Source organism: Vipera ursinii, assembly GCF_947247035.1.
Source record: "Vipera ursinii genome assembly, chromosome: 2".
Taxonomy (NCBI): Eukaryota; Metazoa; Chordata; class Lepidosauria; order Squamata; family Viperidae; genus Vipera; species Vipera ursinii.
The window spans coordinates 27,423,876-27,437,286 of NC_139513.1; the positions used below are offsets into that span (position 1 = coordinate 27,423,876).

Consider the following 13,411-nt stretch of genomic DNA (forward strand, 5'->3'; position numbering starts at 1 on the left):
TCCCCTGGCACTGCATGGAGGGAGGAGCTGCTGCTGAGAGCAGGAGCCTTTCTCCAGGAACAGGCAGCTCGGCAAAGCACTTTGCACTGCTTAAGGCAATAGCTCTTGCACGTGCAAACCGCAGAGGGGCCCCAACTGGGCCACGCTCCCCCAATTGGCATGAGGCCTGGAGCCACAGCAGGATCTTCTTCCCAGGTAAGAGTTGGGCCTTTCCTTCTCCCTGCCTCTCTCTCCTGCTCCTGGGGGCACCTGGCCATGGCATGAGGTCTCTCACCCCCCCCTTGGCTGGCCCAGATTTTTTGGGGGGGAGGGTTTTGTAGTGGAAAGTTGTGGAGTGGATGATTGAATACGAAAGAGCGTCTTTGCAAGCCATCTTGTGTCCTTTAGCTTGGAAGGGGAAAGGTGGACAGTGTAGCCAACTCCTAAGGCTTTTTTGCCAGATCGGTTTGGCTTCTAGGGGATTCTCAACAACAACAAAAAAAGATTCTACTTTGAATCCTTCTGGAGTGACTGAGATCCTCCTATCCTGCTTCCTTGTCTACTAATGGGAGCTACTGGGCTTCATCCCTTGCTTATGCCTCAACTCAAAGGCATAAAGGGAAGAGGACTGGTGTTCTGCACGCAGTCGGTGCAAAAAAGGATGTCCCCTGCTAAATGTATTTATTAATGTAAAACTTTAAATTTATAACACAGGATGGGGATTGGGAGATGACGGGCAGCACAGGTCAATGTCCAACTCCGGCGTCCTGGCCAAAGTGGGTCTCCCATCCATACTTTTGAGATTGGAGGGATAAATTAAATTTAATCAAGCAAAAGGAAGCAGAACAAAAGCTGCAGTTGTAAAGGAAGACTGGAGTCGTTCCCACTGAAGCTCAGAGCTTGGAAGTTAGCAGCCCAGGTGAGAATTAAATCTTTGGACAGGCTGCCAAGGGAGAAGACAGACCAAACCTAAAATTCTTGCTCATACCATTTTATGTTAAGAAACCATGGCAAAAGGGTTAATGCAATGTTAATTTTTAATGTGTAATCAGTGAAATGTTATTATGAATGGGAATGCAAAGAGATTACTATATACTGTAGTTGTTGCAGAAAGCTGCAGGAATTCCTTTTGCTATGGAAGAACAAAAATGGGTATTTGGCACCCCATTCAGAAAGGTGTTCAGCTTCCGTTATTAGTGTACATCAAGTCTCCAACCCTTTGATAATAAAAGGTACATGGAAGGAGGCTTGCTGAGATTTCTGAATCTGAAGAAAGAGCATCCTTTAGATAGCCAGTGCATAGGTCATTGCTCTCCTCTGGACCAAAATAAATTGTGCAAAATTGGTGCAGAATACTCTTCACATGGGTAAGGGTAGTCCACAACTTACAACCACAATTAAGACCAGAATTTCTGCTAGTAAGCATGGTGAGAAGAGAGTTGTGCCCAATTTTATGACATTTTTTTACCTTCGTTGTTAAGCAAATCACTGTAGTTTTTAAGTGAACCATGCAGTCATTAAGTGAATCTGGCTCCCCCCATTGACTTTGCTCGCAGGAGACCAGCTGGGAAGATCACAAAAGGTGATCAGGTGACCCCAGGACACTACAACTGTTGTACATACCGGCTGACTGCCAAGCACCCAAATTTTAATCACAATGAATGGGAGTGCTAGGTTGGTTGTAAGTGTGAGGTTTGATCGTAAGTCACTTTTTTCAGTAACTCTGAATGGTCACAAAACAAATGGTTGTAAGTTGAGGATTACCTGCAATTTATGGGAATATTTTTTCTCCTGATATGCTCTATAAGGTAAAGGTAAAGGTTCCCCCGCATATGCATGCTAGTCATTTCCGACTCTAGGGACCGGTGCTCATCTCCGTTTCAAAGCCGAAGAGCCATCGCTTGTCTGAGGACGTCTCCGTGGTCACGTGGCCGGCATGACTAGATGCCAAAGGCGCACGGAACGCTGTTACCTTCCCTATTTTTCTACTTGCATTTTTACATGCTTTTGAACTGCTAGGTTGGCAGAAGCTGGGATGAGTAACAGGTGCTCACTCTGCTACTTGGCACTCAGGATTCGACCCGCCAAACTGCCGATCATCTGATCGACAAGCTCAGCGTCCTAACCCACTGAGCCACCGCGTCCCTTGATATGCTGTATAGTTATATCTATAAACTATAAAGATATGCTCTATAGTTATATCTAATACTTTAACTCCTGGGCATGTGCCAGTCGTCCCATTTTGCTGAATGTTTTCTAGGCCAAGGATGCAAATACTTAGGCTGAAGAAAAGTGAGTGGTCCAAGGCCATCCAGTAAATTTCAGGTAGCCTCCTTCTCTTTGACTTTTAAGGGATGCTCTTAAAACAGGGCAGGTAGATAGCTTTGATAAAAGGAGACTACAGAGGTCAATGATGCATTGTGCAAATGCAGGCACATTTTCTTAACCACACAGATCATTTGCTCAGTTTAGGATTGACCCTGGATTCCTGTGCTTTCATCCAGACATTAGGCAGCTGAGCTGATTTGCATCCAGATCAGCTGAGTGCAAAAAGGAACCACTCCAAATATTGTTTCCTAAGAGAAACAAGTTTCAAGGTCAGTTGCTTGCAGGAAGGAAAAGCAAGATCAAGCAGAATGGACTGTGAAAATGTTAGTGTTATGGAATGGGCTATAATTGGAGCAGAGTACAAATGAAACTCTGAAAACCCAAGATTTTAGGCCAGGCGCAACTGAAGTTAGAAACATCGTCTCTTGATGGAAGATAAATTCCAGCCTTTCTCAGACACTAAGTGAATTTATGAAAGGGGGGACTGAAAAGTGAATCTGGCAGAACCCCACGTCTGCTTAATAAATTGTGAAAAAAGAGTATTGATGGAACAAAATAAATTCCTGAACCAAAACCTCCAAACCACCGAAGCCTCTGAACTCAAGTAAGCCTCCATAATAGCATACTTAGGCATTTGCAGATGCTGGCTCATGAGTTACCTATAATAATAATAATAATAATAATAATAATAATAATAATAATAATAATAATAATAATAATAATAATAATAATAATAATAATAATAATAATAAAGTTGGAAGGGACCTTGGAGGTCATCTAGTCCAACCCCCTGCTCAGGCAGGAAACCTTATACCATTTCAGGCAAATGGCTGTCCAGTCTCTTCTTAAAAACCTTGAATCAGCCCTTATACCTTTAAATGGCAATTAAGAAGTCACTAACCACAAAAAGTGGTTCATGCCAACCTCTGTTTTATTAACTGTTTTCTTCTCACTATAAGAAGAAAATCTAACCCATGTTATCAAAAATAAGATGACTGGCATTTGGTGTCATTACTAGTCAGCATTTATTGTACAACTATATAAAGGTTATTTGTGCCCTCCTTAGTTGGGCAGAACCTTGTATTCTGTCCACAGCACTGTTCAGAGAAACTTAGCTTAAGCAGATAGTGTGATCTGCACTCATAAATTGGACCACAATTGCAAACAGGGCTTCTCCAAAAAAGCAGGATGATGATCACATGAAAATAGGACTTTTTGATTGATTGATTGATTGATTATGTGCTATCAAGTCATTTTTGACCCTTAGCAATCACAAATAGGTAGTCCTTGACTTACAAGCTTTTGTTTAGTGACCCTTCAAAATTACAACGGCACTGAAAGCCGTGACTTATGACGTTTTCTTACACTTACAACCATTGCAGCATCCACATGGTCACATGATCAAAGTTCAGATGCTTGGCAGCTGTCTCATACGTATGACGGTTGCAGTGTCCCGGGGTCATGTGATCACTTTTTTAGACTTTCTGACAAGCAAAGTCAATGAAGAAGCCAGATTCACTTAACAATTATGTCACTACCTTAACAGCTGCCGTGATTCACTTAACAACTGTGACAAGAAAGGCTGCAAAATGGGGCAAAACTCACATCTTGCTTAGCAACAGATATTTTGGGCTCAGCTGTGGTCATAAGTCGAGGGCTACCTGATAGATTTTCTCCATAACAATATATTTTCAAATTTCCCAATTTAGAATAGAATAGAATAGAATAGAATAGAATAGAATAGAATAGAATAGAATAGAATAGGGCTGGAAGGGACATTGAAGGTCTTCTAGTCCAGCCCCCTGCTCACACAGGAGAACCTATACCATTTCAGATAATTGACTGTCCAGTCTCTTCTTAAAAACCTCCAGTGATGGAGCACCCACGATTTCTGGAGGCAAGCTGTTCCACTGGTTAATTGTCCTCACTGTCAGGAAGTTTCTCCTTAATTCCAGGTTGCTTCTCTCTCTGATCAGTTTCCAACCATTGTTCCTTGTCCTCCCCTCTGGTGCTTTAATGAACAACCTGCCCCCCTCTGCCTTGTGGCAGCCCCTCATATACTGGAACACTGCTATCATGTCTCCCCTATTTCTTCTTTTCTTTAGACTAGCCAAACCCAAGTCCTGCAGCCGTTCTTCGTATGTTTTAGTCTCCAGGCCTTTGATCAACGCCACACCTATTGTCACTATAACTCAGTCCATCCACCACATTGCTTCTTCTCTTTCCTTCCACCGTTCCCAGCTGGGTCTTCACACTGTGTGTCCAAAATACTGTAGGTAATTTGAGTCTGGTCATTTGTACCCTGAGTGCGAACTCTGGTATGATTTGTTTGGTGAGCCCTGCTTCTTCGTTTTCCTAGCTATGCACAGTATTGTCTATATGAATGTTTTCTTGTAATAGTTTGGGAATACGTTCTTTTTTCTCTTTCTCAAGAGTGAATTACTGATTACCTTCTTTTGGAGTTTCATAGCAAAGAGGTGTTACTCTGGGACCTGCCAGAATCCCCAACTTTTGGCTATGCTATCTGGGATTTGATGGGAGTCAAACTTCAAAATATATAAAAAGCACCAGGGCACTTAGTCTCTCCCCAGTTAATGCAGTGTCTTATGTTGGTTATATTTTAATAATAATAATAATAATAATAATAATAATAATAATAATAATAATAATAATAATAATAATAATAATAATAATAATACTTTTTTAATTTATTTTGCCCTTTAGTGTTCTGAGAAGTTAGTAATTTATATTTTTAGCTCTTCCCCTTTGAGGCAGAAATGACTACATTTCCCTCCAGGTTTCTCTTTTATTAACTTGCAATTGTTTAGCTTTTGTGGGAGTAAGTTAATCCTTTGGCTTATTTTTGAATCTTCTGTTTCCCGACTGTTAGTCAGAAAATCTGGGATGCCAATATACTAAATTTCAGAGCTCTAACTCTTCGGGAAGCACACTAATAATGCCGATACACCCACAAATGAGTCAGCGGATAGACTGATAAAATTGAGCCTCTTTAAAGGTGAAAGTGAGACTGTTATGCCCATCTTGGCAATCAAATGCTAGCCAGAGAAAAATCCAAGGTATTGAATATTCCTTATCCATTTTTTGCCATTTTTCCTTTGTCCTCACGTAGAATGGAAAAATATTCAGCATCGCATCTCATTGCTGAAGATTTATTTATTTTTAAATCACCAATTGAATTTCTAGTTACAGGTAGTCCTCAACTTACAACGCTTTGTTTAGTGACCATGCAAAGTTACAATGGCACTGAAAAAAATGACATGCTAATTTTTCACACTCGTAACCATTGCAGCATGCTCATTGGTCAGGTGATCAAAATGCAGACACTTGACAACTGGCATATATTTATGACGTTTATCACTTAACTGCCATGGTACCAACTTAACAACTGCAGTGATTCACTTAACAAATGTGGCAAGAAAAAGTCGTGAAATGGGACAAAAGCCACTGAACAAATTTCTCACTTAGCAACATAAACTTTGCACTCAGTTGTGGTCGTAAGTTGAGGACGACCTGTATTTGCTTAAAGGTAAAGGTAAAGGTTTCTCCGCACATGCGTGCTAGTCGTTTCCAACTCCAGGGGCCGGTGCTCATCTCCGTTTCAAAGCCGAAGAGCCAGTGCTTGTCCGAGGACGTCTCCATGGTCATGTAGCCGGCATGACTAGACGCCAAAGGCGCACGGAACGCTGTTACCATCCCACCGTAGTGGTCCCTATTTTTCTACTTGCATTTTTACGTGCTTTCGAACTGCTAGGTTGGCAGAAGCTGGGACGAGTAACAGGTGCTCACTCGGGATTTGACCCGCCAAACTGCCGACGTTCTGATTGACAAGCTCAGCATCCTAACCCACTGAGCCACCGTGTCTCTGCGTATTTGTATTTGTATTTGCTTACTGAAGCCCAACAGCCCGGCAAGAAAGAAACACAAAAAAGTTTGTAACCCCTAGGTGTGTATCTTTGCAAGCTATTAGGGCATGTTCTGTTCTGCCTGTTATCCCAGCGATTTCATTTTGCTGCCAAAACCTGTCCTGTGTCTTCAGGAGGTCTCTCAGTGGGTGCTCAGGGCTGGTTGCAAACTTCGTCTACTGCCCGTCCTTTCTGCAGAGCAAAAATGGAGAGTTTCACAGCTCCTTCGAAGAACGCCTTTCTGCCTGACTAAGCCCTTGATGGAGCCTCTGGGGAAAACACTGGCTTTTTCCCACCCTGCCTCCTGTGTGTAAAGAAAGCATCCCACCAAAACCGAAGAAGGAGAGCGGCTGGGGAGTGAACAAAGCTGACAAGGGGAGGAAGGATAAGCTATTCTTGGAACCTTTATGAGAAAGATTGGTGCAAGACACAACAAGCACATTCCTGCCTAACTCCGCCAGCCTCCCAGGGAACCGGTTGAGGCTGGGCACAAATGACGCCTTTGTCCTCACGGGTCCCAAAAAGCAGGCGGTGCTCTACTTTTCAGGGCCTCTGAGGGGGGAATCCCTTGGCTTTCAGACCATGACCTCTTGCCCAAAACACAGGACTGAGGCCTTGACCTTGTTTGGCGTGTAATTACCCAACAGAGAGCTGCTCTCTAAACAGCTTGGTGTTTAGACTCCCTACGGACAGGTGGTCCTTGATTGACAGCCACAATCTGAACCCAACATTTCTGTGGCTAAGCGAAACAGTTGTTGAGGAGCGAATTTTGTCCCATTTTACAACCTCTCTTGCCACAGTTGTTAAGTGAATCACTGCAGCTGTTCGGTTAGTCACCCCGTGGCTAAGTGAACCGGGCTTTCCCATGGTCTTTGCTTGTCAGAAAGTCGCAGATCACATGACCCCGGGGGACATGGCAACCGTCAGTTGCCAGGTGTCCGAAATTTGATCACATGACCATGCAGATTCTGCAATGGTCGTAAGCGTGGGAAACGGTCGTAAGTCACTTTTTTCCAGTGCCACTGTAACTTCGGTCACTAAATGAACCGTTGTAAGTTGAGGACTATCTGTATTCCAAAGTCTGAAGAGATTTCTGGTAAACTTGGCAAGATAGCGAGCCTGAATCCTTCCTTCAGGATATCATGGATCACTTAGGCTGCCCTCCCCGCCGCCCCCCTCAGGATTTCTCCTTGGCTTCCTGGCATCTGTCTCAAGCCTCCAAAGTCTGGTGAGGCCTGTTTAGGAATGAAGCCAGGGGCCTATTTTGCTCTCGTCTCCTCAATGGGAGATTCCTCCGTCTTTCACTCCTTTCAGACAGCCAACGCCGGGCCTGTGCCTGGAGTGGAGCAGACAGACTTTGTGTGCCGTGGAGCAGAAAGAATAGGCTGCGACATTCCCGTAGCTTAGAGACCGTTAGTCCCTTTCAAAGACCCAGCTCCATTTGAATGTAACTCAGCCTCCAGCTCTGCTTTGCCCTCATGGAGAGCAGCGGGTGGGAAGAGCCGGATTATTTTTACCCATCAGCAGTTGAGTTTGCACAGCAGAGTTCTCACGCTGTCCGGACAACGGGGAATTAGGACATTTCGGCTGGACAAGTGGAAAGTTCCTTACTGGCAAAGGAGAGGGAAGAATTGCTCCTGCTCTTCTCTAAATCCTGGTGGCCAGAGGGTCAGACGAAACACCAGGTGAGAGGGCCACCGTGGCCCTCATGAAGTGAGTATGAGAAGATCCTGGAGGGGAAGGCAGCCAGGATGGCAGAAGGACCACACGCTTCTCTGGCTGGCACCGTGGGGTCGGCTTATTCCGCCCCACAGTGATTTCCCTCCTGGTCAATTTATTCCCAGGCTAGAAAGAGTAAATTTTTAATGCTAATATGGTTGTTTGGGATGTTTATTTTGCAAAGTGTGTGTATCCGATGAGAATGGCATATTATCTAGAGCAGGGCTTTTCTAATGGCATTGTTACAGGGTGGTTCATATGGTGGTTCGTGTGAGAAATACAGGCTGAGATCTGTGGCTCAACCAGAAAGAAGGACGACTGATTCCTTTTCACCCATGCACAAACTCTACCATAAGTTTTCACACTGTGTCTCCTTCTCACACCCTTCCCTCTCTCCCTTTCTTTCTCCCTTTCTCCCTTCCTCCCTTCCTTCCTTCCTTCCTTCCTTCCTTCCTTCTTTCTTTCTTTTTCTTTCTTTCTTTCTTTCTTTCTTTCTTTCTTTCTTTCTTTCTTTCTTTCTTTCTTTCTTTCTTTCTTTCTTTCTTTCCTTACCTCCATCCATCTGGACCCTTCTCTTTTTACCTTCCATCTCCTCTCAGCTTTTTCCTTTGGCACATAAAATTTATGTTCATTTTTCTCCCTGAGCAGACCTACATACTAATTTATAGGCACGTCTCTCTAAAGAGTTGAGGTGATCGGCAACTGAAATAAAGTCGCTTCAGTTCGATCTAAATAGATGCACATTTTAATTTTTCTGAATGAGGAAAAAAAAACCAAACCACATATTCTTTGCTACTCTACTAGTGGTTGCCCTGAAAAAAATCTCTCTCTCTCTCTCTTTCTCTCTCTCTTTGGCTTCAGAGGATTTTTTTAAAGAATTGGCTAAGCACTGGCTGATGATACTGCAAACTGTAGACCAAAATTGAATTTTCCTTTGCAAAACTGGATTCTAATATTTGTATAATACATTTTACTTCCTATTTTCCTAAATGGCAAAAACTAAGAAGATACCAAAAAAACATTAACAAGAGGAGAAATTTGCATCTTTCCCTCCATTTGGATGTTATGAAACAAAAGCTTTATTTTGCTATCTTAGGTGTGTGTAACATGTGCATAAACTCCACTGAACAGATTGGATCTCTTGAGTAAACATGCTTAGAATTGCTGTTTTAATTTAATAAACACGTCATATGGTAAACCAGGGATGTCAAACTGCCGGCCCGCAGGCTGGATGTGTCATGCCGAAACTGCGCCCACCCCATTGCTGGCAATGGAAAAAAAGTCACGATACGTCGCAACACGTCACGTGATGTTGCGAGTTTGACACCCCTGCAGTAAACTCTTATATGCCTTCATAAAGTATAAATGTTGTGCTGTATTTCATGCAGTTAAGTTTTAAAGGTGATGACCTATAAAGCCCTGAATGGCTTGGGTCCGGGATATCTGAGAGAACACCTGCTGCCGGCATCAAGCTCCCTTCGTCCAGTGCGCTCCCACAGGGAGGGTCTTCTCAGGGTGCCGCCGATAAAAGACTGTCGGCGGATAACACCCAGGGGAAGGGCCTTCTCTGTGGGTGCGCCTGCCCTCTGGAACCAGCTGCCCGTGGAGCTTAGGACTGCCCCCGACCTTCGCACATTTCGCCGGGACCTGAAGACCTGGCTCTTTGAGCTCTCCGGCCCAGGCTGAGAATTTTTAACTGGTGTTTTTAATTTTAGGGATGATTTAATCTTTTTAAATTTGTTTTTAACTTTTGTACTGGTTGTTTTAAATACCCTGTAAACCGCCCTGAGTCCTTCGGGAAAGGGTGGTATATAAATTTAATAAAATAATAAAAATAAAATGATTTTTTATTTAACAACAAAATAAATACATATGTGCCATTCTCTATAATTTTTCCCAGGAGAGGAAAATTTGACCCGAATATTCTAAATTTATTTATTTATCTATTTATTAATTAAATGTATATGTTGCCCATCTCACTGTCAAGTGACTCTGTACGACTTAAAAATTTCCCTATTTAGTTTAATTAGTTATTAATTAATAAACTGAATTGCAGTTCTTCCACCATTATATAAGCCCCTGTCCCTACACCTTCCTTAGATATGGCAGACAGGAAAAGTCAGGATTTTAATTTTCTGCTTTTTTCTTTTTAACCTGCAGGTTGAAATGTTGAAATTCTCTGCCATGCCAATGGTACTGCTGTACTACTTGATTCTCTGGGGTAAGTGTTGACACAGGGCATGTCCTTGTTGGTCTGGACTAAATACTAAAAGGATATTTTTGTGAATGAGCAGTCTTGACATCAGCTTGCTAGTTATGCCATAGGTCAGGGCTCTCCAAATTTGGCGCCTTAAGACCTGTGGACTTCAACTCTCAGAATTCCTCACCCAGAATTCTGGGAATTGACGTTCACAAGCCCTAAAGTTGCCAAGTTTGGAAACCCCTGCCCTAGGTGAGTGCAATTAGTTGGTCACACACTAAGCTTGTGACTGGGTAAGCTTGCCAAATTTCTCCTAGCTTTGGGGCATGCCCGTTGCTTGCCGAAAAGAAGCCATTTGGGACAGGGGTTGTTTGTATTTCTGGAGTGGTAGCAGAGACAAGCTGGAAAGCTTGAATCTCCCATCTTTCCTGTTTTGCAGGATTACTGAATTACTGGTCTGTTTAGATTCTTGACAATTTTCCTTTTGCCTGAATTGTGCTGGTTGTCAGTCTGCTTCCAGGTACAACTCAAGGTGCTGGTTTATCACCTTTACAGCCCCACATGGTTGGGGCCAGGCTATCTGAAACACCGCCAGTCTCCTATTACATCCACTTGGCCCGCCAGGATGGGAAGGAAGGTCCTATCAATTAGGCATTCTTATCTAGTAGAACAGGGGTCTTCAAATTTGGCCCTTTTATGACGTGGACTTCAACTCCCAGAATTCCTCAGGCAGCATGCCTGGCTGAGGAATTCTGGGAGTTGAAGTCCACAAGTCATCAAAGGGTCAGGTTTGAAGACCCCTGTAGTAGAGCCATGAAAAGGGGCCTTCTCAGAAGTGGCCCCTTCTCTGTGGAACATCATCCCTCTCAGGGTATAGCTGGCCCCCACCCTATTCCTTTTCTGAAAGGCCCTAAAAACATGGTTTCCTGAGTGGGTCTGGCAACCACAAATGGAGATGGAGCTAATCAAGTGACTGATCTGATTATGTTGTTGCTGCCCTGGGGTGGGGTGGGGGGTGTTGGATTTTTATTATGCATTGTATTTTAAAATGTTGTGAGCCGGCCAGAATCATCTCTGTGTGGATTAATAATAAACAAGCAAACAAACAAATAAATGCATGGGCCTAGTTCTGTTTTCTGGAAAGTAAATCTGGGGTTGCAGTGAAGATGTCGTCAGTAAATATACTCAGAATCGTTGTTGTAAATTGGAAGAATACACTCTACAATTTTGAGTTCCACTCAGTTATGGATCCTTGGTTAGTTCTAATGATCAGTATAGATATAGATTAGTTCTATATTTGATATGTATGTAGAAAACTCTAAATCCAGACTGACTAATTCTAACTAATTCATCTAAATATTGGAAAGAGTCACTATCGGACAAAATAGATATGAAAAACTGATTTATCTGATTGCGGCTCAACTCCTGCTAGTGCAGCTCAACTCATGTCATGCTGAATTTCAGATTTTGCGTAGGATGGATAGTCCCGTGCATTGAGATCTAAGAGTAAAAATGTTGGACTGATACAAAGCCTTGGGCGAATCATCTTCAAATGCACGTATCTGATCAATACATTTCAATGATTATTCGTATGATTTAGCATCATGTGTACTGTATAATGAATTTGGTGGCATGGTTAAGACGCCAAGCTAGAAACCGGGACATGGTGAGTTCTAGTCCTGCCTTAGACACAAAGCTAGCTGGGGGACTTAGTCACTCTCTTCTCCTAGGAGGGAGGAGGCAAGGGCAAACTTCCAAAATCTGGCACAAAGGCAAAAAAACCAAAATGCCAACCCTCTTGTTGTCATAGTACAAATAAAAGTATATGTGTATGTTTGTGCGGTTGTAAAAACAGATGCACACACGTATACCTAAGCCAGAGAGATAAAGGTAGCTTACAAAGAGGATTTTACTTCGTATATCCTACTCTACAAATCACAGCGGAACAAAACGCCAGAGCTGGGAACCAGGAAGGGTTAAGAAAAAAAGTCCTGTATGAAAAGATACACTCTTGATTATGTTTCCCACGGATGGCAACATTTTGCTCCACAGAGTGGCTTGCCAAGGTTTCTATGTCGCCCATAGGACAAAGCGTTTTCTGTCTGATTGTAACTCCTATATCTCTGCCAGTTTTCCGACCCATTCAGTCAGGCCACGCATGTAATGACACGCCTTGATCATCCTGTGCACCATTCATGCCCTGCGGGCCCATTACTAGTCCAACTAGGTCACAACAAGCATTGGTAGCAGCATAGTCAGGTTCTGAGAGCAGCTGGCACTATACCACATCTATCTACAGCTGCACAGGAACTCTCAAATGCCAACAGTAGACTCCGGTGGGTTGATCCTAAAATTTAGCGGTAGCAATAGCACTTAGACTTATATACTGCACTATAGTGCTTTACACTCTCTAAGTGGTTTATAGAGTCAGCATATTGCCCCCAACAATCTGGGTCCTCATTTTACTAACCTTGAGCCAGTCAGGATCCAACTCCTGGCAGTGGGCAGAGTTAGCCTGCAATACTGCATTCTAACCACTGCACCATCACGGCTCAGAGGAGATTGGGCCAAGATCTGACTAAAAACTCTACCATCATTCTTGTGATGTGTCCAATATACTCTGCATATTGTTAGAACCATATTCTTTTTTAAATAATAATAATAATAATAATAATAATAATAATAATAATAATAATAATAATAATAATAATAATTGTTTCCTAAGTTTTAAGGATCTTGGTAATTCTAATACAATGTTCCTTGATCATTTCATGATTCCCATGTCTCATATTCCAATGCTTTTCTGAGAAAGTATGATGGGGCATTCTGTAACAGCATCCGTCTTTCCCAGAGAGACATATCACAAATTGCTTTCAACAATGAAGCTTTACCCTCAGATATATAAAGTAAATAAAATAAGGGAGCAATTGAATATGTTAAAAAGTCTCCCCTCTGAATAATTGCAAGCCACCCAATATATCTAGAACGACTGTGTTTTTTATTGCCCTTCTGAAATTGACACTGATAGCAATTATTGTTAGCTGGATTTTTATCCTCCAGAAGCTCAACACATTTTAATTTATGGTCCCATCCTCCATCCACATTCTGGACAGAGAGGACCTCTGGTTTGAAAAAAGAGGTAAAAGAGGCCATCTGTGTTAAAACTGAACAGTCCTCTCTCAACAGAGATGGAGGGAAACAACACCTTCAAAGGGCTAACAGCCAGATGATAGCAAGCAATAAGAATCCTTCCATTCCCAAT

At 42.7% G+C, this 13,411-nt stretch overlaps 1 protein-coding gene across 1 annotated transcript in view; it reads left to right on the forward strand.

Moving 5' to 3' along the window:
* Positions 1-67: 67 nt before the first annotated feature.
* Positions 68-13,411, forward strand: part of LOC310636267 (laminin subunit beta-1-like) — a 94,540-nt gene continuing 81,196 nt past the window's right edge. The window contains exons 1-2 of the mRNA XM_083355933.1: positions 68-195; positions 10,110-10,170. Of these exons, the coding sequence (XP_083212059.1) occupies positions 160-195; positions 10,110-10,170 (97 nt within the window). The 5' untranslated portion in view covers positions 68-159. The remainder of the gene's footprint in view (positions 196-10,109; positions 10,171-13,411) is intronic.